Source organism: Armigeres subalbatus, chromosome 2 (genome assembly GCF_024139115.2).
Source record: "Armigeres subalbatus isolate Guangzhou_Male chromosome 2, GZ_Asu_2, whole genome shotgun sequence".
NCBI classification, from domain to species: Eukaryota; Metazoa; Arthropoda; class Insecta; order Diptera; family Culicidae; genus Armigeres; species Armigeres subalbatus.
Window position 1 is genome coordinate 105,600,147 of NC_085140.1, and position 24,770 is coordinate 105,624,916.

The 24,770-nt window shown below is 38.3% G+C and overlaps 1 protein-coding gene across 1 annotated transcript; it reads right to left on the bottom strand.

Annotated features, from left to right (window-relative positions):
• Positions 1-476: 476 nt before the first annotated feature.
• On the bottom strand, positions 477-19,773 carry LOC134210583 (regulator of hypoxia-inducible factor 1-like). The gene is made up of 7 exons (XM_062686695.1): positions 19,497-19,773; positions 19,280-19,423; positions 2,295-2,427; positions 2,132-2,233; positions 1,342-2,065; positions 1,125-1,275; positions 477-1,054 (listed from the first exon to the last, which is right to left on the bottom strand). Exons 1-7 carry the CDS (start codon positions 19,683-19,685, stop codon positions 590-592), a joined length of 1,908 nt encoding a protein of 635 aa, XP_062542679.1. The 5' UTR covers positions 19,686-19,773; the 3' UTR covers positions 477-589.
• Between the last annotated feature and the right edge of the window lie 4,997 nt (positions 19,774-24,770).

A 24,770-nucleotide genomic window follows, 5' to 3' on the forward strand; every position in this document is an offset into this window, starting at 1 on the left:
AAGGTATTCTCTTCTGATCAAAGTTCTGTATCCATTGATAAACCGCAAATCTAGACTTTCCAGAAAAAAAAACAAAAATGCGATCTATAAAAGTGTAACTATTCCGGTACTCAGGTATGCAGCCCCAGTATGGCAAATATGTGCGAAAACTCATAAGAAGAAACTTCAGTTCAGGTAATCCAAAATAAAATCCTAAAAATGATCCTAAACCTCTCTTGGCACACAAGCACGGCAGAAGCTCATAGGTTAGGCGAGTTTGAACTACTCAGAAGACGCACCTGATTGCACCGTTCTGGCGTATGCTACCTCCGCTCCTATCCGGAAAGTCACAAAGGTTGGAACAAGTTACCTAAAATTGTTTTTGAGATTGAGTTGTTGTGACGCAAATCCCAGACACGTGAGAAACTGGATACAAATGGCAAAGGCCGAACATATGTTGCGGTTCAGAGGATCGTATGACTAGTAAAACTAAAGAATCTGGTATCCTTCTGCATCATTTATTGTAATTGCGTCATTTGTAAAATCTTCTCTAGTCTAGCCTAGTTGTTTATTACAAATATGGACAATTACAATTACATCATTTTAAGCTCTATTGTGTCTTCCTTTTGTCAGCTTGGGTAACGAGCTTACCCCTTAAAAATGCAACTAAAGGCTGCTCTATGAATAAAAATATAAGGAAAGCAAGTGCAAACGACACCACCGTCGTAATGCCGAAACGCACTATGTTCGTGACGTAGTCTACGGTTCCGTTCGGATCGTCTCGGCAGTACAGCACCTTGATGACACTGTAGTGAACGATGAAGACTATGTAGCACAGCTTCCCCAGATAGCTGAACACCGGTTTGTTGAAAAGCGAGCGGATACTACCCGCGGGACGAGCGATTCCCTCAACGAAACATACGGAGACGAACAGCGGAATGTAGATTCGAGTGATTGCGTTCATCAGAGCCGTCCAAATGGACGAACGGTCATACGGTGCGTTGTATACTACGAAGGATGTTGCTATAACAGCTACCACCAGGCTCGACGATAGGAATCGAATGATTTTGTATAACTGAAATTGGGTGCGATAAAATTATTCCCTTGATCTATTGATATGCGGATTTTGAAGAAGAGATGCATACCGTAGTGTCACGAAGATCAGGGCCACCATTGCTGATGGTAACGTACATATGTCCAGCTGTAATTCCACAGAGGTATGACCAAATGTTCGTGTATCCTGGTATGTAGAGCACAAGCATCCATCGGAACAACGGAATTCCGTAAAGCATGTCTCTGTAGAAAAGGAATACACAAATTAGGTTAATTGTTGTCCTCTAACGGAACTGAAAAATGACTTACCCAAGTCCTAGCCGAAATATCGGATCCAAAGCATACGCGTGAGAAATGAAAACTAGGATTGAAACAGCTGACAAGCTAACGATGGCCACCATCTTCGGGAAAGCATCTGGGAACCGCCACATTAGCGTTAAAAATCCAAGAGCAGCCACAAACACCTGCATGTCAGCACCCAAGTACCATGTGTGAATCATGCAGAAACTATCTCGGATCGGAAAATTGTTGGTAAATATCAAATTAGTCCACCAAAACTCCCGACATGGCTGACTGTGCATTTTCAGGGTATGATAGGCCATTGGACCGTTATTCATGGTTCCGTACAGCGAAGCAGTGAACAGCATCCATAGTACGTACGTCGGCATCAACCGAATCAATCGTTTCAGCAATTTGTTTCGCAGAAATGACCATCTGAAGGATTCTTCTTTGCCCGCTTCCGGAAGGAAATAGACCGCCACCAGCAGACCGCTTATGGTGAGGAAGATCTGGACGTAAGTTGGCGACATGATGTTTATGAACTTTCCAAATAACGATATCTCGAGGAGCTTCTCCGGATTGGAAGTCGGCAGCATGATCACTTCATACCAGGTGTGCATGAATACGATGATAAGACAGACCACAACTCGGACACCCTCGATGTACCGGAAGTCCTGATAGGTCTTAGTGGTCGGGATGTCCAGGAAGGTGCGCCAAGATCGTTGTATGGCGAACGCTTCAACCAGTCCCGGCTCTGAAATAGAGATGCAGATTGAAATTTGTTCTCAATATTGTAGGAATATGGGATGGGGATCTTTACCGGTAGAATTGAGAGATTCAGCTGTTCTGTTCGTGAGGGTTGCATACCCTGTCAGAACGATTGAGGTAATACAAATACCTAGAAAGAGCATTGCTACCCAATCTGAAATGATAAAAAAGAGTGTAACTGATTGACCATGGTTGTATCGATGTCGATATCTTACCACTGGTTTGTTCTTCATTCGATTCACAATACTGCACTTCAATGGTTCCAGTTTTGTTGAAATGGTATTGCAGCCGGTTGATAAGACAGGCTTTGGTGAGGTTTCCATACCGATGTTTCAAATCTCCTTGATTCTATGAAAGAAAAAGATTTTGAATAATGATTAAAGTGGGATTAAAAAACGATTGATAGTAAAGTAGTTCGAGGATGATAAGAAAATTATTTTGAGTTTTTAGTGGAACGCCTTTACTTGTCATAAGACGTGTTTGTACAATTCCATTTAATTCCACCACTTGATTGTACCTTTGACAGAAACGTATTTCGATCTCAACAGTAAGGCCGTCTTTAGTCGAGCCAATTACGAGACACTGAAGACGGTCTTACTATTGAGGTCGAAATACGTATCTGTCAAATGTACAATCAAGTGGAGGATTTGAATGGAATGGTAAAAACTCATCTTATGACAAGGTGAGTTCGACGATATTCTCATACTTCTTCTTCTATACTGCCTAATGGCATATCTGCCCCATATGAATAGGAAACCCAGTAAAAATGTGACAAATATGCGATTACATGCAGTGTAAATACCAGTAACTGTTCTGCATTTCCTGCGAATAATTGTTTCGAATTCCCAAATTCTTCTAAGTACCACCAGAAAGTATGATGAATTGTTAAAGGATATTTTAAATTTTCACCAAATTATTTCTCTGAATTTTCGTGAGAAATTCTTCCTTATTTCTTTCTGCATTTCTACGAAAAATTCTACGTTTCCGTGGAAAATTCTACAGAATTCAAGTGAAAAATTCTTCTGGAATTTTAAGAGTGCGCATTTGCTCGTGTTTTCATTCGAAATAATTTGTTCTAATAATTATAAATCTCTTTCAGGATTCCTATAATGAATTCGATAGATGAAGTTGAAATCCATCATGAAAAAAGGAACCCTAGTGCTACCCTAGTGTTTGATGAACAAAATTCACGACTTAGGCATTAATTAATAGTGTGACCACGGACTCCATATTGTTGACTGAAGTGAAGAGTTCATCAGATGATGAGCAGAGCTTGAGAGGGAGAAAAAATTAATGAACAAGGGGAACGAGGGATTGAGTGAGTTGCTAAAAGGAGTACACGGACAGATAAATCAACCCAAAGTTTGAGTTTAATATACGCACTGATGAGAATAACGCACAAAAAATTTACCCAAATTTGGGTAGTTTTCCCTTTCTTTCCCATGATTGCTATCAAAACTAGAGCAAGATGCAAACACCTCACCGAGGTTGCTCAGCCCAATAACCCAAATTTGAGTAAATTCAATATTCTCTATTTTGGGTTGATCAAGGTCCGCTTTGGATAAATTAAACTCAGCTTTGGGTAAATTGTTTACATGGGGTTAAAGGCAAACTACCTAGTGCCAGAAAAGTCATTTTACTCAAATTTGGGTTATTGTCCCAAACTACGGTTTTGAGTGCAAACAACCCACTTTTGGGTAGTTTTGGTTTTCAGTGTAGTTAATCAATTAGTGACGAAGTAAGCGTGGGAAGCCGTGAGCGACTGATTGGGTGAGTGAGCAAATGAATAAGAGTTTTGATGTTCTCCGTGGTGAAAACTTTCTCCAACGAAATCATTTTGTTTACACTGTTATGCATCTTTTACGCGAATTTTCATATAAGTTTTCCTAGTGCGATTTTTGCCTTTTTTTTAAATATCGAAAACCCCATCAAAACCATGAAAAATCGTTTTTCGAGTTTTCGCGGTTTTTGGAATTCATGTGGTTTTGATTTACATGGAACGTATCTCTCGTGTAAAACCTACTTCAGTGAACTTTTTTATTCAGTTAAATAATTTTAAGCTTAATGTCTCAGCACTTTGAGTTTTCATCTTATTATTTTATATTCTTATTTGGAGTCATTCACAAATCACAACCTTCCTAGACGCCCTTCAGCATCTTTTCAAATAATAACAGAAAAACTTGTATTGTTTAGGATTTATAAAATTAATTTAAAATTAAAGTTGTGAATAATCGACAGTCACAGATACATCCCTTCCAGTCGTTATAAATTATGAGTCGTTTTACCCCATTCTCCCCAAGCATAATATGGCTGATTAAAATCTCGTAAATATGATTTTGTTTACTAATTTTATTTGTTGATTATATATTACATGCATTCATCTCTTAGAGTTAGACTGTTCCGTGTTCTCTTAACACTGTCATCCTTATTTGTTATTGTTGTATCCGCATTAGCGGAATTTCACTTTAGAAAGTAAATGTAGCTATACTGTGAACTCATGAATACCTATATTATAATTCATTCCGATCCGAAGTTCCAATACGGATGTATGTGTGCTTGGTGATCTCTATAAATGAAGAAATATACGTTGATAGCTCACTCGATTTCAGACAGAGCTCAGAAACAGTTGTGTGTTATCTTATAACTACACAGAAATAAATCATGAAAAGTAAACAGCGCGTAAAACTTGAGATGCGGAAATTTACACTATTCTACTCGGAAATGGACCTCTTCCTAACAAGTTTGCTTACAACTTGCAAGCAATATTGACGATTCACGTCAAATATTGTATACATTTAGGCTAAATCACGCGTGGAATTAAGCTAATAATGGTGTTCCATTTATGTGCATCATCTTTAGCGTAAATTTCAGTGGATTTTTTTATCTGTGTATCCTACAAGTATCACTACCTTATCAATCACGGTGAGGGTTTCTGATAAATTAGTGGACGGTATTAGGGTTGATTCTTTGAACAAGAAAGTGGCGACGAGACAAATACGTTAATTATAGCGCGTGTTTTAGATACTTGGTTTTAGATTTAGACAAAGTGGTGATTAGCACTTGTGCAGATTTTGATGCAAGTTTCAACCGTTTTAACCGAAAAGCACAATACAGAATACAGTGTGGTAAAAGCCAGAAAAGTAGTTCGGCGAAATTATGATCAATAAAACGCGTGATTTTTAATCCCCCAAGGAGCCATATTAGGACGCCAAATTACTCTTTGTTGAGGTCGACAATAAATTATCAAGTGATCTACCGGTGATGTATGAATAGTCTATTGTAATACGCCCAGTGGCTGAAGACATTTTTAATTGCTCCTTTATTGATTAAGTACACGTGATTCGCTAAATTAGCGTGATTCGCTAAAGATCAAGCGAAAATGTTTGATACATATAAAATGTTTTAGGTGTAATCTCCACAACCAGGACCCAGCATCGACACAAATTTGAATGAGCTAATGAACCGAATGACGACCAACGATCTAGGAAGCGACGATGAAGACGACAACAACGAGTCAGGTGAATTTTCGTGCATGTTAGTGACGTCAATAAACAGAATAAGTGAGTCATACTTGATTGGAATCTATGACAAAAGGTCGAAAGACAAAAGGTCGAAGGACAAAAGGTCGAATGGACAAAAGGTCTAAGGGACAAAAGGTCGACGGGACAAAATGTCGAAAGGACAAAAGGTCGAAATTACAAAAATGGTTAAAATTGAAAAGCCATAGTATTGAGAACAATACAAATGAAAACTATGATGTAAGTACCGTCTTCTCGGGTGACACTTGGCCAAATAAGGGTCAGGTTGGCCCATGTTTTCGACAAATTCAGCTCAAGGAAAATGTAATATAAGATACCTTATTGAGCGATTCAGATAGCCGACCTACAGACTGTTCGTGAGAACGATGGCCCAATCTTGACTTAAACCCACAACCTCTAATTTCTACACAAAACTCTACCACCAATATGCAACATGCATAGGCACATTAATTCATTTATTTAGTTTACATCTAAACAGAAACCACTGAATTAACAATTTGGCGCCACAATACACGAGTTAATAATTCGAGAACACTGAGTTCTTTTTAAAAAACTTAAACGTCTAACTATCTTCACTGTTCACAACCAACTGATTTATTATCATCAACTTAACTACATTACATGTATGCTGAGTCTGCACTGCCTTGGTAGTTACAGGTTCGATGATCGTTCGCCTGGTTCTGCTGATGCGCCTCGATGTTGCCAACTCCAAAATGCTGACACCGATGGGAACGTCGATTGAATTCCAAGTCCAGTCGGCAACGACGTTAGTTCACGGTTCGAGGCCGCATCTCTCCACCCTCGAATGCACCCCACGCTCGCCAAGTCGTTTTACACCTGGTCTGCCCACCTCGCTCGCTGTGCTCCACGCCGTCTCGTACCTGCCGGATGGGAAGCGAACACCATCTTTGCAGGGTAGTTGTCCGAAATTCTTGCAACATGCCCTGCCCATCGTACCCTTCCGACTTTAGCTGCCTTCTGGATACTGGGTTCGCCGTAGAGCTGGGCTAGCTCGTGGTTCATTCTTCGCCGCCACACACCTAGAGATGTCGTAAAATCTCGATTAATCGATTGGTAACTAATCGATTACTCTCGATTATTGGCGATTATTGAATCGATTCATCGTTGAGTATTGAATCGATTCATCGTTGAGTTCAAAATTAATCGATTATCACAACGATTAATCGATTAATCGAAGTAATCGATAATTTGCGACATCTCTACACACACCGTCTTTTTATACACCGCCAAAGGTCCTATGCACCTATCTCTCGAATACTCCGAGTGCTTGCATATGCACTGGAACAGTAATGCAGGATCATTCATGCGTGTACCATGAGAGATATTTTTTCGGTAATGTTGTACAAAATACAACATCACGCATGTTTGAGTGTTAATTAAACTGATTCGTACGGTTAAATCACCGAATAATGTGCATAATATAAACTGTTATGTACGGCTTAAGGCCAGTCTTTGTGTACATGCTTCAGTGTTTATTTCTTATTTAAAACCAACCCGATCAGGAATCTATAACAAAATTATAACTCAATTCTATCAATGGTTGTTATTTAAAACAACGTGTGCTATAATTAGATAATTCGATAAAAATGTGTCTTCGGCCAGTTTTATTTCATATCAAAATTATAACAACTTTAGTTATGTATGTTTACACAAAATAATTGCCTACATTTTTTGATATTGGAAAAAAAAGCGGAGGTAATCACCTCCAGTATAACTTGAATCAATGTTCGATGACAAAGTTAATTGCCTACATTATGGATGGAAATGCGGCGTTGTAGCGTACCACATTTTTATACGTGATGTAGGCAATTACCATAAAAGTATATTTTCATATCAACGGAAAGTATATAATCATATCAACGGACCTCATTCCGTGCCGATAGTTCGAACGAGCCAGACGTGTGTGCTGTGTCTCATCGCGGATTGTGTTCGGTAGTGCGAGTCTATTGTGTGGTGCCTACCTACGGATCCAAGGCGATCGCTGTCGGCGAGTGAAGTAGCTGCTTCTGGCGACGCCAGTGAAGCAGGCTATTGTTACTGCTGCTACCTACAGCAGCAGGGGCAGATAAGTAGAAACGTTTTTATTGTTCTCCCATCTGCTTGATTCGGAGTGGGGCTGATAGAATAAATAAAATTAGTTTTTTTTTAAGTTTTTTTTCTGATTAGCTATTAGTCTTAAGTTAGTAGTAACATAAGCAAAATCATCCTTCCACCTTGCGGGGTGAGAATGGAGACAGAGACTGTGGAAGGCAATGGGCCTCCAAAAGATGCAGGGCGCACACGATTGTACCATGCGGCTTCGCCTGGGCCTTGGGTTGTTTACTTTCGGCAGAAAGTGAAGAGCCTAGATTTTCTGGGCATAAAACGAGATTTGACGCGTCGTTTTACGAAGCTTGAATTCAGCCAAATCAACAGGAACAAACTACGCATCACCGCACCTACATACCAGGTGGCGAATGAAATTGCTGGCAACAGGGCGTACAATGTTGAATATTTAGTTTATGTGCCCTCGCGGGAGGTCGAGATAGAAGGCGTAATCAACGCAGCGAGCTTGACTTGCAAGGATGTGCTTGCAGGGAAAGGTCGCCTAAAGAACGCCCTGCAATCTACCGTGGATATTCTGGACTGCAAGGAATTGCATTCAGCAGCCACGGTAGATGGCAAAAAAATTTATTCCAAGTCAGGCTCGCTTCGGGTGACATTCGCCGGTTCGATGCTTCCAAAGTATGTCGATATAGAAAATATGTTGTTTCCGGTGCGTCTTTTTGTGCCAAGGGTATTTAATTGTACCAACTGCAAACAACTTGGTCACACTGCCGAGTTTTGTGACAACAAACCACGTTGTGGCAAATGCTCAGAAAGACATCAGGAGGAGTTCTGCCAGCAACAAGCAACAAAATGTGCTTATTGCGGTTTGAACCCTCCCATGGTTTGCAAGAATGCCCGGTGTACAAAAGCGCACCCAAAAAGTGAAGCGCTCGTTGGTACAGCGCTCCAAGCAGTCGTATGCGGAAATGGTTAGGTCGCAAGACACATCCGCCTCAGCCACAGCATCGACTGCTATTTCAGCCACCGTTCGTGTAAGTGATTATTATGATTCCATATCAATTGACGAATTGGACTCTGACGCAGCCGATATGGATGATTCTGCGGAGGTACACGTGCCCGAAAAGAGGAAGCAACCGTCTTCCCCGGGATCGCGCCGTAAGAGAACAAAAGTCATCCATAAAAGCTTGCCAAAATCAGAAGGTAATGGGGGTTTATTTAAAATCCCGAAGCAATCTGTCCCTACTGCTTCTTTTGATCCTAGTTGCAGTAAGACATTCCCGCCATTGCCTAAATCCGATGTTTCGAAGAAACATCCGGCTAGGAGAATCAACGAAAGAAAAAACAAATTCGCACTTCTAGAAAAGTATTCCGTCCACGCGATCATTGATCTCCTTTAAGGACCTCGTGGATCGTTTTTTGACCTTGTTCAATATTCCGAATTCATTGAGGCCAATCATTGACCTCTTTATTCCAACAGTTGAAAGTTATCTGAAGCAATTGACTGTTTCATGGCCCTTCTTGCAGAAATTGTATCTTTCGATGGATAATACGGCAAACACCGAAGATACAATCACTGTGCTGCAGTGGAACTGTCACAGTCTGAAAAATAAATTAGACGTGTTCAAGTTTTTGATTCGCAATTCCGATTGCGATATATTTACACTCTGTGAAACATGGCTTTCTTCTGAAGATGAAATCAACTTCCACGATTTTAATATTATTCGCCAAGATCGGGATGATCATTATGGTGGCGTTCTTTTGGGGATCAAAAATGCTACTCCTTCTACAGAATTCCCATTCCGACTGTTCCCGGCTTAGAAATCGTCGCATGCCAAGTAAATGTGAAGAATAAAGATCTTTGCATAGCTTCAGTGTACATTCCTCCAAATGCCTCTATTAATCGTCGACATTTTTGGAGCGCAGTCTCCCTCCTATCATCTCCAGTATTGATATTGGGTGATATGAACGCACATGGTATTGGATGGGGCGAAACGTATGACGATTATAGAGCGCCTATTTTCTATGATTTGTGTGACGATTTCAATTTGAATATTTTGAACACTGGTGAAGTAACTCGAATAGGACCAAATGGTCAACAAAGCCGTATTGATCTGTCTTTATGTTCAAATTCACTATCATTAGATTGCACGTGGAAGGTAATTCAAGATCCCCATGGTAGTGATCATATGCCGATAGTTACCACAATTAAAAGTAGCTATCAACAATCTGAGCCAGTTAATGTTCCTTTCGACCTCACGAAAACATTGACTGGCCAAAATTTGCATCGGCGGTAAAATTGGTATTGAATCAACTGATACTCTTCCACCGTTGGATGAATATCGATTCCTTACTGAGTTGATTAAAAAAAGCGCACTAGAAGCTCAGAACCGACGCGTTCCAAGTACACCTGTCATAAGACGACCAGCCACTCCTGGATGGGGTGATGAATGTACTAAGTTGTATTCTGAGAAATCTGATGCCTTCAAGGCCTTCCGTAAACACGGAAGGTCCGAGCTTTTTGAAGAGTATTTGAGGCTCGAAAGAAAACTCAAAAATCTTCTCAAGGCAAAAAAACGTAGCTACTGGCGACGTTTTGTCGAGGGACTATCACGAGAATCCTCAATGACAACACTTTGGAAAACGGCCCGCAACATGCGAAACCGCATTTCCACCAACGAGAGTGAAGAATACTCCAATCGATGGATATTCAACTTCGCAAAAATGGTCTGTCCAGATTCCGTACCAGCAGAACCGCTATTTCGAGAATCAGTCACTGATCCCGGTTCTTTGGGTGGACCATTCTCAATGCTGGAACTTTCTATGTCTCTTCTTTCATCGAATAACTCTGCTCCGGGATGCGATAACATCAAATTCAATCTTCTTAAAAACCTCCCAGATATCGCAAAAAGACGATTACTTGACCTGTACAACTGTTTCATGGAGTACAACATTGTGCCACCTGAATGGCGACAGGTTAAAGTAATAGCTATTCAAAAGCCTGGGAAACCAGCGTCTAATCACAATTCATACCGACCGATTGCCATGCTATCATGCATGAGAAAATTATTGGAGAAAATGATCCTTTCAAGAGTCGACCATTGGGTCGAAGAAAATGCATTGCTTTCAAATACTCAATTTGGATTTAGGAAAGGAAAGGAACAAACGATTGTCTAGCGTTGCTTTCTTCAGATATACAACTGGCCTTTGCGCACAAGGAGCAATTGGCTTCAGTATTCTTGGACATTAAGGGCGCTTTTGATTCAGTTTCCATAGAAGTACTGTCAGGCAATCTGCACAGTAGTGGATTACCCGTTATTTTGAATAATTTCTTGTACAATTTGTTGTCAGAAAAACAAATGAACTTCACACTCGGCACTCTGACAACTTCCAGAAATAGCTACATGGGCCTTCCCCAAGGTTCGTGTTTAAGTCCCTTGCTTTATAATTTCTATGTTAAAGATATTGACAATTGTTTGGAAGGACAATGCACGCTCAGACAACTTGCAGATGATGCCGTGGTCTCTCTAAGAGGTCCATGTGCAGCTGTCTTGCAAGGACCATTGCAAAGTACCCTAGATAATCTGACTGTTTGGGCCAGACATTTAGGGATCGAGTTTCACCGCAAAAAACTCAGTTGGTTGTGTTTACTAAGAAGCGGTATCCTGCTCAACTAAAACTAAAGCTGTTGAATGATGACATCAACCAATCTTTATCTTCTAAATACCTTGGGGTCGTGTTTGATTCCAAATGTACCTGGAAACTCCACATTGAGTATTTGATACAAAAATGCCGGAAAAGGATCCATTTTCTACGTTCTATCTCCGGAACATGGTGGGGTGCTCACCCGGAAGACCTCATCAAACTCTATAGAACGACTATTCTCTCCGTTTTAGAGTATGGCTCCTTCTGCTTCCTCTCAGCAGCTGATTGCCACCTGATCAAATTGGAACGAATTCAGTATCGTTGTTTGCGTATTGCCCTTGGCTGCATGCATTCAACGCATAACATGAGCCTGGAGGTGCTTGCTGGAGTCACTCCTTTAAAAGCACCGTTACTGGGAGCTCTCACTTAGAATACTCATCAAATGTGGAACAAGTAACACACTTGTTCTAGATAACTTCGATAATATGCTTGAACTAACTTGTCGTTCAAGATTCCTTAGAGTCTATCTCAACTACATTTCTTCAGATCTTTGTCTTCCGTGTTATAATCCACCTCGAGTTCACTTCACCAACGACAGTTCCTCAATTGAATACGATCTGTCCATGAAATACGCTATTCAAGGAATACCAGATCATCTTCGACAAATATCTATTCCCTCACTTTTTTCTGAAAAATATGAACATGTCAATTGCAACAACAGATATTTCACTGATGGTTCTCGCATCAACGGATCCACTGGCTTCGGTGTTTTCAATGTAACTTCAACCACCTTCCAAAAACTTCAGGAACCGTGTTCGGTTTATGTTGCTGAGCTGGCAGCAATTAACTTCGCTTTGGGGATAATTTCCAATCAGCCCGTAGACCATTATTTCATCTTCTCGGATAGTCTTAGTTCTATCGAGGCACTCCGGTCGATGAAACCTGTTAAGCACGCATCTTACTTTCTTTCAAACATAAGAGAGCAGATGCGTGTTTTGGTCGAAAGATCATTCAAGATTACCTTTGTTTGGGTCCCATCTCACTGCTCAATCTACGGCAATGAGAAGGCAGACTCGCTGGCAAAGGTGGGCGCACAGGAAGGTGAGGTTTATGATAGACAATTCTCGAGTAACGAGTTTTTCCCATTAGTCCGTCAGAGTACTCTTCAAAGTTGGCAAAGAAATTGGACACACAACGAACTTGGACGGTGGCTATTTTCCATAGTTCCAAAAGTTTCTGGGCGAGCGTGGTTCAGAGGTGAGGACTTAAGTCGAGGCTTCATTCGCGTGATGTCGAGACTTATGTCTAATCACTATTCACTAAACGCACATCTGTACAGAATAAACCTTGTCGATAGCAACTTATGTAGGTGCGGAGCCGGTTATGATGACATCGATCACGTAGTTTGGTCCTGCTCGGAAAATGACGCCTCCAGAGAGCAATTATTGGATACCCTTGTGGCCCGAGGTAAACAACCCTTCAGGGAAGTTCGAGGTGTTTTGGGAGATCGTGATGTTGTCTATATGCAGGCCATTTATAGTTTTCTTTGTGCTTCTGACATCAAAACTTAATATTTTGTTTTTTTCTTCTTTCTTCAAAGTTTTTTTGTTTAGTCTCTGCCTTTTTGTTCCGTAGAGCTCCATAGCTCTTGCCATCCGGAAGATGCTCCCAGTCGAACCATTCCTCGAGCATGACGACACGCCACATCGTCACTGACGCCAAATGCCCGGATGAGAAGCTGACATTTCCTTATCCCAAATCCTAAGCCCCGTCCATCCTTAAACATTGTAAACTAACCTCGAGTCACCACGAGTACGCTGGCTCCTTCCCCTCTCTGATTAACTGTATAATAAAATGATATTGATTGTATATATCACAAAGAACCATGGCTCCGTAAAGTGTTATACACGCCTGAGCCTACCAAATAAACGAACTTGGAAAAAAAAATCAACGGACCAGCCAATTTTATAACACATTTTGTTACATTATTTTTCTGAAATAAATAACTTCCCTTGTTATAATTTTGTTATGCATTCTTGATCGGGAATAACAACGTCACGTTGAATTAAAACCAATAACATCCCCATCTAATACATGATGATAAGTGGAAAATGATACACATTATACATTATACACATTTATACAAGAGACAATCTTCTGATTCTCCATGATCGTCATCGGAATGTAATGTATAGGAATGTATAGGAAGTCGCGTTGGCGAAATAATTAATTATACGACACTGAATCAAAGATACCAAAACCAACATATTTCACTCAAACATGCACTCGAAGCGACACGTGTTACAAGAGCACGATCTAACAAGTATTAATTTTTCAGTTCTCGTCCCGAGAACTAATCAAAATCATACAATGCTCACCCTGGCTACTGAATATTCACTGTGAATTGGCTAAAGAACTGCCCATGAAATAAAGAAGGAGAAATCTCTGGGAAATGTAATAAGCTAAATTTTTTTCAGAAACATGTTTTTAAACTTGTCGTATATTTAGTATTTTTCATGTACACAGAATTATAGATTTTTAAATTTTGCCCATTCGACTTTTTGTCCCTTCGACCTTTTGTCCCGTCGACGTTTTGTCCCCTCAACCTTTTGTCCCTTCGACCTTTTGTCCCATCGACCTTTTGTCCCATCGACATTTTGTCTCTTCGACCTTTTGTCCGTTGACCTTTTGTCCTTCGACCTTTTGTCTTTCGACATTCTGTCCCAAAGCCCTTGATTGATTTAGCCATTGAAAGGCATTTAGTTACAATGGAAGTAGATTGTGGGTCTGCAGTATTGGTAATAAATAAAGAACAGTATTTGAATCAGTTTGTTATCAATTAATTGTAGTACATGGTGCTAAACTGAAAATCGAGGGTGAAGTTTTAGTAAGTGCTAATTACCAAGGAAGGGAAGCTAACCTCAAGCTATTAGTATTGCGTTGCGACAACAATTTTATTCCTCTGGTGGCTTGGTCGCACTCGGATGGATTTTTTTCCCAACTTGGAGGAAATATTTTTCAAAATTATCCATGATAAATAAAGTGACGGAGCATGATAATGCCAAACTAATTTGTGACATTAAGATATGGTAATGTTTTTAAAAAAGATTTTTCTTCACCCATTGCTAATAAGAAGAAAAAAAGAAAAGAAGAAAAAGTAAACTGGGAAAAATGTAAATTTTTTGTTGAAGAGTTAAATTTGTTGGGTCATGTTATCGATGAAGGTGGTCTGAGGCTATGTTTAGGCAAAATTTAAACAATCCAAAATGGAAAAATACCAGAGAACGTTACAGAACTAAAATCTTTCTTAGGGTTGCACAATGGTCGGATTCGTCAAATTTCACGACATAAATCGATAACACGAAAACTATCAGTGCTCAGTTTTGACGTATTCAGATGAAATGATCTACAAGAAATGATATATTTTTGATGTTAGTTGCCATTAGGGTGGCCCTTTTGTATTTTTTTTTTTTAACTTTTTGAGTTAGGAGATCATATTATTCTACAAAGTTATAGAGAATTTAATTCTAAGCATTTTTGCTTAATAAACACTTTTTTTAATCTCATATAGGTAATGTTTTATGACAAAATTACTAAATTTAGATAGGGTGGCCCCGAAAAAAATAGTTTTTAGCTTCCACTTTCACCAATTCGGAATATTTTCAAAAACTGTCTAAGCATCACTTCACGGTCTTTGGAAAGGGCATCTTTTGGTTACATAAGATGGTTGATAGCTTCATTTTCAAGCATATTATAAGCGTTTTTTCATGAAAAAGTGATATTGAGCGGGCTTGGTAGTCATATGGCTACTGCTTCTGCCTCATACGCATTGTATTTTTCTCTATATTTCTCATGTTCTAGCAATTGCTAGAACTGGAAATGGACGTCCATGCCGTTTCCATTACTATTTCTATACCTTCAACTTGAGTATTCTAACAGTAATCTGCTAGAATTGGAAGTGAACTGAAAAGCTCGTTTCCTACATCCAATTATAAATTCCATCAGTTGCCTTCTCCTATCTATCACATTAGCAGCTCGTTAACCAAGACGGACCTCTGCCTCTCGAACCTAACCCAAAAATTCCAACAAATTCCGCATGAGCTCGTGGCAAGTGCAGAGGTATATTCGGCTTGCAGTGGGCGAGTGATTGCATCATCATTTCATCCTCCTTCTTCCCTACATTGACTTGCATTCTGACGTGGCAGGCGCCGGTATGACCTAACAAATGAGATCACCAGTACTTGTACATTGAAGATGTGTGCTAGTCCCAAGCAAACATCTGTTGGTTCCCTGTGCAACACAGCAAAAAATAATTAAATTTAAACGACATGTAATGTGTCGCCAATCTATTTTTACATTGATTGGATTAGGTATTTTATTGAAATCTACATTTAAATCAATGCACATAATTAGAGCACGAATAAGCATTAGTTATTACATTAAATTTCACTCGAATTTCACCCAAAGTGCATGACACTTTCTTTGCTATAAAATTCAATACAAATGTATGTGGAAGTAAATTATTAAACCTGTGTTTTTCAATCGACGTGTAAAATTATAGCAACACAGTTTGAAAAAAGAAATATAAGAACAGCTGATATTGTCATAATGGAGTAGCAACTACGAGCAGTCAATCAAGCTCAAGCTCGAAAAAGTGATATTTTTCTGAGCATTCTACTGCAGCTAGTAGCAAATATTAGCAAAAATTTCAATCGTATTCTGAAAGTATTCATTTAGGTCCATCGAATCCATGATATTTCATTTGTCCATCTTTGGCCACTTTTGTTTGATGATAATATTAGTTTTGTATGATAAATAAGGAATTTCATGTAAACACACACGAATGTCACCTTCTGAAGTCTTTTGGAGCTTTTCAGAACGCGTGTTTTGCTATAAGAATATCATCTGTACTTCTTCCATTGTTGAGTTATATTAATTTATTTGAAAAAACATGTTTTAGTAAAATTGGTAAAAATTGAGATAAAAAATAACATATCTCCAATTTTTTACATAATAAGGAATATGAATTTCTCTTTTAAATGCCGTGCAAACATATTTTTTTGGTCTGCCCTAACCGGAGATATCAACTTATGAAAAAAATGTAATTTTGACAGAAAAACAATTATAACTTTTGATCGGAAAAAGAAATTGAGCATATTTACCAATCACAAGTTGCATTTTTTTTTAGCTCTAAAAGTCACCTGAAGACGATTCTTTCGAGAAATCTAAAACAAAATAAGTAGATCAAAAATACTGTTTTTTTTAGGTACACCCTAATCCAATTAAGTAAAATTGCTCTAAATCAGCCAACTTAAGAGCTACAGAAAAAGTTTTTTTTAGCAAAATTGATTGGAATAAGCTACGCTAAAACTTTGTAGAATATAACATATAGGAATGGTGTACCAATTTTCACCATACATAAGAACAACTATTTAAAAAAAATAAGTAAAAGGCATGTGAGTGGACTTTATATATCAAGTGAAAGGTTTTACTTGCTGCTCCTTAGAACAGCTGTGAAAACCACAATAAAATTTGTTATTATCCTCAAAATTGATTAATCCATAATAGGAACGCATGCACCAGTTGTGGCACTATTCTTAATTTTGGTTCCTTATTTGGCAAATCCCATTGTTTTCTTATGGGACTGGCCAAATTGGGACCACTAGTGCGACAACTGGTGCAAAGGACGTCAAAAATTAAGCAAAATCAATTTTTACAATTATGCTTTGCTTGTTTTGGAGGAAATCAAAGGTGTTATCGTATCATATCAATATGCTTTATCCATATGAACTTGGTTTGCGGAGATTTGATTGGCCATTTGGCACTAGTGCGACAACTGGTGCTATAGCCACAACTGGTACATCTAGCCTACCAGTATACATCTACATGTGAAAAAATAAAGAGTTGTCCAAATGAAGGTAAAAATAAGAAAACAGCACTAAATAAAAATATTTATCCCATTTGCAAACAATATACATTTGCTTTCATTTCAAAAAGAATTATTTAAGAACAAACATACTTCTCTCTTTGAAACAAATTAATGTAAATCTCTTATAAAAACAACAAGAATATTTTTAATGATCAATCTTACATAAAAGCTTTGTTAAAACAGAGCTTATGAACTTGTCATAAGACGAGTTTGTACAATCCCATTGAATTCCACCACTTAATTGTATCTTGACAGATACGTATTTCGACCTCAACAGTAAGGCCGTCTTCAGTGTCTCGTACTTGACTCGACTTGTCGATATCTGTCGTATCTGTCAAGATACAATTAAGTGGTGGAATTCAATGGGATTGTACAAACTCGTCTTATGACAAGTGAAGACATTCCACTAAAAAGCTCAAAATAATTTTCTTAGCAGAGCTTATGAAGCTTTCGTTCAATCAACAATACTGGATTGTTGAAATAATAATATTTCTTGTTACCGCCAAAACAATGTGAAATTCTTTTTAAATTCACATCAAATCTTATTGTTTTTACAATACTTTTTTCTGCGTGTACTGTGAGATGACAAATAAAATAGCATCCCTTATATAATTCGGTATTAATAGTTTTCATTTTTATGATTTTATGGGAAAATATGATCTAATTTGTTGACCCTTTTCTCCACTTGATTGTTCCATTCCATAGAATTCATTTACATTCCGTGATAATTTATTTAACCCTTAAATGCGCAATGTTGTTTCAAAACAACAAACCGAAAATACGTTTAATGTTAATGATTTCAATGGTTATTTACGTTAAAAATATTTTCAACAATTTCTAAAAAATCGCCTTGCACCTTTAAGGGTTAAATTATTTGCTTTCAATGGACGATAAAATATGAAATCGCAGAATATTTGAACGCTCAGTCAAAGTATTAATCCACAAATGAAAATAAAAACTGCATTGTATTCTATTCAGAGTTTGTCTGGATTTCATTATGTTTTGTTTTTAATATTTATTAATCAGATTAATTAACATAGAAATAATACTGAAAACAATGCAATGTATGAATAGTCCATAAATTTCCCAGTACCAAGCCATAAGCTGCTCTATGTTTGTGAAATGAATGCAAGAATTGAAAATAAAATAATCCTCGATTCAATAAATCTTCCTAAATTCATCAGTCCTAGAATCGATTCACATTTCCAGTTTTCAAATATATAAAACAAAATCGATAATAGAGTCGCTTGTTTAGAAAACTACATACTGTATATGCACTGGGAATTGCTGTTACGAAGTGTAAGTTCAATAAAGCAAGTTTATCCGTTGATTCGTATAACAGTTGATTCGTATACCCAAGACATAAATTAATTTGATGCCATTTTCTTTGGAAGCAGTTTTTTGTTGTTTTAATTGTTTTGTAATTGTAAGATTGAGGCTTTTATAGTTTCTTAAACAAATGATTGAATACCTTTTTGTCATACACGTACTTCAGCATTGTCTCTCTAGGAAAAATGGAGAAAATGGAGGCTACAGTGAACCATCAAATTTCATGTGCAATTGACACCTTAAGATGAGATATTTGCAGTTGATTGTTATGAGCATCATATATATAATAGCCCTGTTTGTCTGTCCGGTGACTAGCCAACCAGACGCAGCACGCGGGGAAATTTTCACAAAAAATAAAATAATCGACACTTTAATTCTTTTTTACTACCAGATGCAGAAAACAAAACCTGTGACAACCTTAGACAACCACACACAGCATTTGATGAAAAAAATCACAGACAACAGACGTTGAAAATTTTGATTTTTTATAAATACTCTTAAAAATTGAAAAAAAAAACACTTGCCACGGGCGCTATTGCGTCCACAAATAAACTAGTATGATTTATAATGCTTTTATGATAGCAGCTAAATTAATGGGTCAACCCGTTTGGCACCAAACATTCTATCATGTGTTGTATGCACAAAGGAGTTTGGTTTCTACACAAATCATACATAAAATATGTTCACTTACCGATTCATCAGTTTCATCGTGCCGATAATTAAGCTGTGCCCTCTCGCGTGGGGTCAGGGACATCAGCTCATGTTTGCAATCCTGAACGCAAACGGACCAAGACAAAATGTTTGGATGGTTGTCGGGGCTAATCGCACTCGGGATCTGCCAATGGCGAAACAAAACAAAAGATTAGCAATTTCGACGGTACAACAAAGACCCATTGTCGGTCACGCACCGAGCAGTTTCCACCATCTTCCGAGTCAAGATGAATCTTCGTGATGCAAAATGTTGCCTCCTGATTGTACTTTGCTTTGCATATCTCGTAGTTATCATATTTGTAAATTGGTGGATCGAACGTTTTCTCTGCTAGGGCAGCAACACTTATTAGGAGTGCGAGTTTGGACACGAGAACTACACAATCCATCACGACAACTTAGCACGTGACAACGACACAACTTGAGCACATGAACTGTTTCTGTATTCTAAATCTGCTACCGTATACTGTTAATTGCCGAACGTAACGCAACCCGCCTCCAAATCATCGAACCCGAATTGTCGAATTGGATCTATTGTGAACGTTTTAACTCTTATACTTACGATACACATACAAAGTTAGAATAAAAATCTAGTACTACTTTTCATTCATTCCAGGTCAATTTAAAGAGAAATTCATCTCGTTATGATAATTAATTTAAAGCAACGTTATTATGGGATTTTGATTATGTTTGCAAGCAATTTAGATTGGATCCAATTTGAATTGAATAAAGATTAGACTCGAATTGTATATTGATTAGATATGGAACGGAATTTGGATTTGAATTGGATTTGAAGTGAATTTGAATTGAGTTTGGATTGGATTTGAATTGAGTTTGAATTAGATTTGGATTGGATTTGGATTTGATTTGGATTGGATTTGGATTAGATTTGGATTTGAATTGGATTTTGATTGGATTTGGATTGTATTTGGATTGGATTTGGATTGGTTTGGTTTGGATTGGATTTGAATTGGATTTGGATTGGATTTGCATTGGATTTGGATTGGATTGATTTGGTTTGAATTGGTTAGATTTGGTTTGAATTGGTTTTGATTGGTTTTGATTGGATTTGGATTGGTTTGGATTGGTTTGGATTGGTTTGGATTGGTTTGGATTGGTTTGGATTGGTTGGATTGGTTTGGATTGGTTTGGATTGGTTTGGATTGGTTGGATTGGTTGGTTTGGTTGGATTGGTTGGTTTGGTTTGGTTTGGTTTGGATTGGTTTGGTTGGTTTGGATTGGTTTGGATTGGTTTGGATTGGTTTGCGTTGGTTTGTATTGGATTTGGATTAGATTTGGTTTGATTGGTTTGATTGGATTGGTTGGATTGGTTTGGATTGGTTTGGATTGGTTTGGATTGGTTTGGATTGGTTGGATTGGTTTGGTTGGTTTGGTTGGTTTGGATTGGTTTGGATTGGTTTGGTTGGTTTGGATTGGTTTGGATTGGTTTGGATTGGTTTGGTTTGGATTGGTTTGGTTGGTTTGGTTGGTTTGGATTGGTTTGGATTGGTTTGGATTGGTTTGGTTTGAATTGGTTTTGATTGGTTTGGATTGTGTTTGGATTGTGTTTGGATTGGTTTGGTTTGGATTGGTTTGGTTGGTTTGGATTGGTTTGGATTGGTTTGGATTGGTTTGGATTGGTTTGGATTGGTTTGGATTGGTTTGGTTTGGTTTGGTTTGGATTGGTTTGGATTGGTTTGGATTGGTTGGATTGGTTTGGATTGGTTTGGATTGGTTTGGATTGGTTTGCGTTGGTTTGGATTGGTTTGGATTAGATTTGGTTTGGTTGGTTTGATTGGTTTGGATTGGTTTGGATTGGTTTGGATTGGTTTGGATTGGTTTGGATTGGTTTGGATTGGTTTGGTTGGTTTGAATTGGTTTGGTTGGTTTGGTTGGTTTGGATTGGTTTGGTTGGTTTGGATTGGTTTGGATTGGATTGGTTTGGATTGGAATTGGATTGGTTTGGATTGGTTTGGTTGGTTTGGATTGGTTTGGATTGGTTTGGATTGGTTTGGATTGGTTTGGATTGGTTTGGTTGGTTTGGATTGGTTTGGATTGGTTTGGTTTGGATTGGTTTGGTTGGTTTGGATTGGTTTGGTTTGGATTGGTTTGGTTTGGATTGGATATGGATTGGTTTGGTTGGTTTGGATTGGTTTGGATTGGTTTGGATTGGTTTGGATTGGTTTGTGTTGGTTTGGTTGGTTTGGATTGGTTTGGATTGGTTTGGATTGGTTTGGTTGGTTTGGATTGGTTTGGATTGGTTTGGATTGGTTTGGATTGGTTTGGATTGGTTTGGATTGGTTGGATTGGTTTGGATTGGTTTGGATTGGTTTGGATTGGTTTGGATTGGTTTGGATTGGTTTGGATTGGTTTGGATTGGTTTGGATTGGTTTGGATTGGTTTAGATTGGTTTGGTTTGATTTGGATTGTTTGGTTTGGATTTGAATTGGTTTGGATTGGTTTGGTTGGTTTGGATTGTGTTTGGATTGGTTTGGATTAAATTTGGATTGGTTTGTGTTTGATTTGGTTTGATTGGTTTGGATTGGTTTGGATTGGTTTGGATTGGTTTGGTTTGGATTGGTTTGGTTGGTTTGGATTGGTTTGGATTGGTTTGATTGGTTTGGATTGGATTAGGATTGGTTTGGATTGGTTTGGATTGGTTTGGATTGGTTTGGATTGGTTTGGATTGGTTTGGTTGGTTTGGATTGCGTTTGGATTGGTTTGGTTTGGATTGGTTCAGTTGGTTTTAATTGGTTTGGTTTTAATTGGTTTGGATTGGTTTGGATTGGGTTGGATTGGGTTGGATTGGTTTGGATTGGTTTGGATTGGTTTGGATTGGTTTGGATTGGTTTGGATTGGTTTGGATTGGTTTGGATTGGTTTGGTTGGTTTGGATTGGTTTGGATTGGTTTGGTTTGGATTGGTTTGGATTGGTTTGGATTGGTTTGGATTGGTTTGGATTGGATTGGATTGGTTTGGATTGGTTTGGATTGGTTTGGATTGGTTTGGATTGGTTTGGATTGGTTTGGATTGGTTTGGATTGGTTTGGATTGGTTTGGATTGGCTTTGGTTGGTTTGGATTGGTTTGGATTGGTTTGGATTGGTTTGGATTGGTTTGGATTGGTTTGGATTGGTTTGGATTGGTTTGGATTGGTTTGGATTGGTTTGGATTGGTTTGGTTGGTTTGGATTGGTTTGGATTGGTTTGGATTGGTTTGGATTGGTTTGGATTGGTTTGGATTGGTTTGGTTGGTTTGGATTGGTTTGGTTGGTTTGGATTGGTTTGGATTGGTTTGGATTGGTTTGGATTGGTTTGGATTGGTTTGGATTGGTTTGGATTGGTTTGGATTGGTTTGGATTGGTTTGGATTGGTTTGGATAGGTTTGGGTTGGTTTGGATTGGTTTGGATTGGTTTGGATTGGTTTGGATTGGTTTGGATTGGTTTGGATTAGTTTGGATTGGTTTGGATTGGTTTGGATTGGTTTGGATTGGTTTGGATTGGTTTGGATTGGTTTGGATTGGTTTGGATTGGTTTGGTTTGATTGGATATGGATTGGATTTTGATTGAATTTGGATGGTATTTGGTTTGGATTGGATTTGGATTCGATTTGGATTGGATTGGATTTGGATTGGATTTGGAGTCCATTTGGATTGAATTGGAATTGGGTTAAATTTGGATTGGATTTGGATTGGATTTGGATTGGAGTTGGATTGAATTGGATTTGGATTGGATTGGATTTGGATTGAATTTTGATAGGATTTGGATTCAATGTGGATTGGTTTTGGATTTGATGTGGATAAGATTTAGATTTGATGATTTTAATTGGATTTGGATTGAACTTGGATTGGATTTGGATTGGATTTGGTTTTGTATTGGATATGTATTGCATTTGGATTGGATTTGGATTGGATTTTGATTGGATCTGGATTGGACTTGGATTGGATTTGGTCTGGATTTGGATTGGATTTGGATTGGATTTGGTTTGGATTTGGTTTGGTTTGTGTTGGTTTGGATTGGTTTGGATTGGTTTGGATTGGTTTGGATTGGTTTGGTTTGATTTGGATTGGTTTGGATTGGTTTGGATTGGTTTGGATTGGTTTGGATTGGTTTGGATTGGTTTGGATTGGTTTGGATTGGTTTGGATTGGTTTAGTTGGTTTGGATTGGTTTGGATTGGTTTGGTTGGTTTGGATTGGTTTGGTTGGTTTGGATTGGTTTGGATTGGTTTGGATTGGTTTGGATTGGTTTGGATTGGTTTGGTTGGTTTGGATTGGTTTGGATTGGTTTAGAATGGTTTGGATTGGTTTAGATTGGTTTGGATTGGTTTGGTTTGGTTGGTTTGGATTGGTTTGGATTGGTTTGGATTGGTTTGGATTGGTTTGGATTGGTTTGGATTGGTTTGGATTGGTTGGATTGGTTTGGATTGGTTTGGTTGGGTTGGATGGGTTTGGATTGGTTTGAATTGGTTTGGATTAAATTTGGATTGGTTTGGTTTGGTTTGGTTTGGTTTGGATTGGTTTGGATTGGTTTGGATTGGTTTGGATTGGTTTGGGTTGGGTTTGGTTATTGTTTGGATTGGATTAGGATTGGTTTGGATTGAATTTGGATTGGTTTGGATTGGTTTGGTTTGATTTGGATTGGTTTGGATTGGTTTGGTTGGTTTGGATTGGTTTGGATTGGTTGGATTGGTTTGGATTGGTTTGGATTGGTTTGGATTGGTTGGATTGGTTTGGATTGGTTTGGATTGGTTTGGATTGGTTTGGATTGGTTTGGATTGGTTTGGATTGGTTTGGATTGGTTTGGATTGGTTTGGATTGGTTTGGATTGGTTTGGATTGGACTTGGTTGGATTGGTTTGGATTGGATTGGTTTGGATTGGTTTGGATTGGTTTGGATTGGTTTGGATTGGTTTGGATTGGTTGGATTGGTTTGGATTGGTTTGGATTGGTTTGGTTGGTTTGGATTGGTTTGGATTGGTTTGGATTGGTTTGGATTGGTTTGGATTGGTTTGGTTGGTTTGGTTGGTTTGGATTGGATTTGGATTGGATTAGGATTGGATTGGATTTGGAATGGATTTGGATTGGATTTGGATTGCATTTGGATTGGATTTGGATTTTGATTGGATATGGATTGGATTTTGATTGAATTTGGATTGTGTTTGGTTTGGATTGGATTTGGATTGGATTTGGAGTCCATTTGGATTGAATTGGAATTGGGTTAAATTTGGATTGGATTTGGATTGGATTTGGATTGGAGTTGGATTGAATTGGATTTGGATTGGATTTGGATTGAATTTCGATAGGATTAGGATTTGGATTCAATGTGGATTGGTTTTGGATTTGATGTGGATAAGATTTAGATTTGATTGGATTTGGTTTCGATTTTAATTGGATTTTGATTGAACTTTTATTGAATTTGGATTTGTATTGGATTTGGATTGGATTTTGATTGGATCTGGATTGGATTTGGATTGGATT

Excerpts from the sequence above, each read along its gene's own strand:
- LOC134210583 (XM_062686695.1), bottom strand. The coding sequence starts at position 19,685 with ATGGATTGTGTAGTTCTCGTGTCCAAACTCGCACTCCTAATAAGTGTT. Across the intron at positions 2,428-19,279 it reads ACGATGAAACTGATGAATCG|AATCAAGGAGATTTGAAACA; the intron begins GTAAGTGAACAT and ends TTTCTTTCATAG. Across the intron at positions 2,234-2,294 it reads GAATGAAGAACAAACCAGTG|ATTGGGTAGCAATGCTCTTT; the intron begins GTAAGATATCGA and ends TTATCATTTCAG.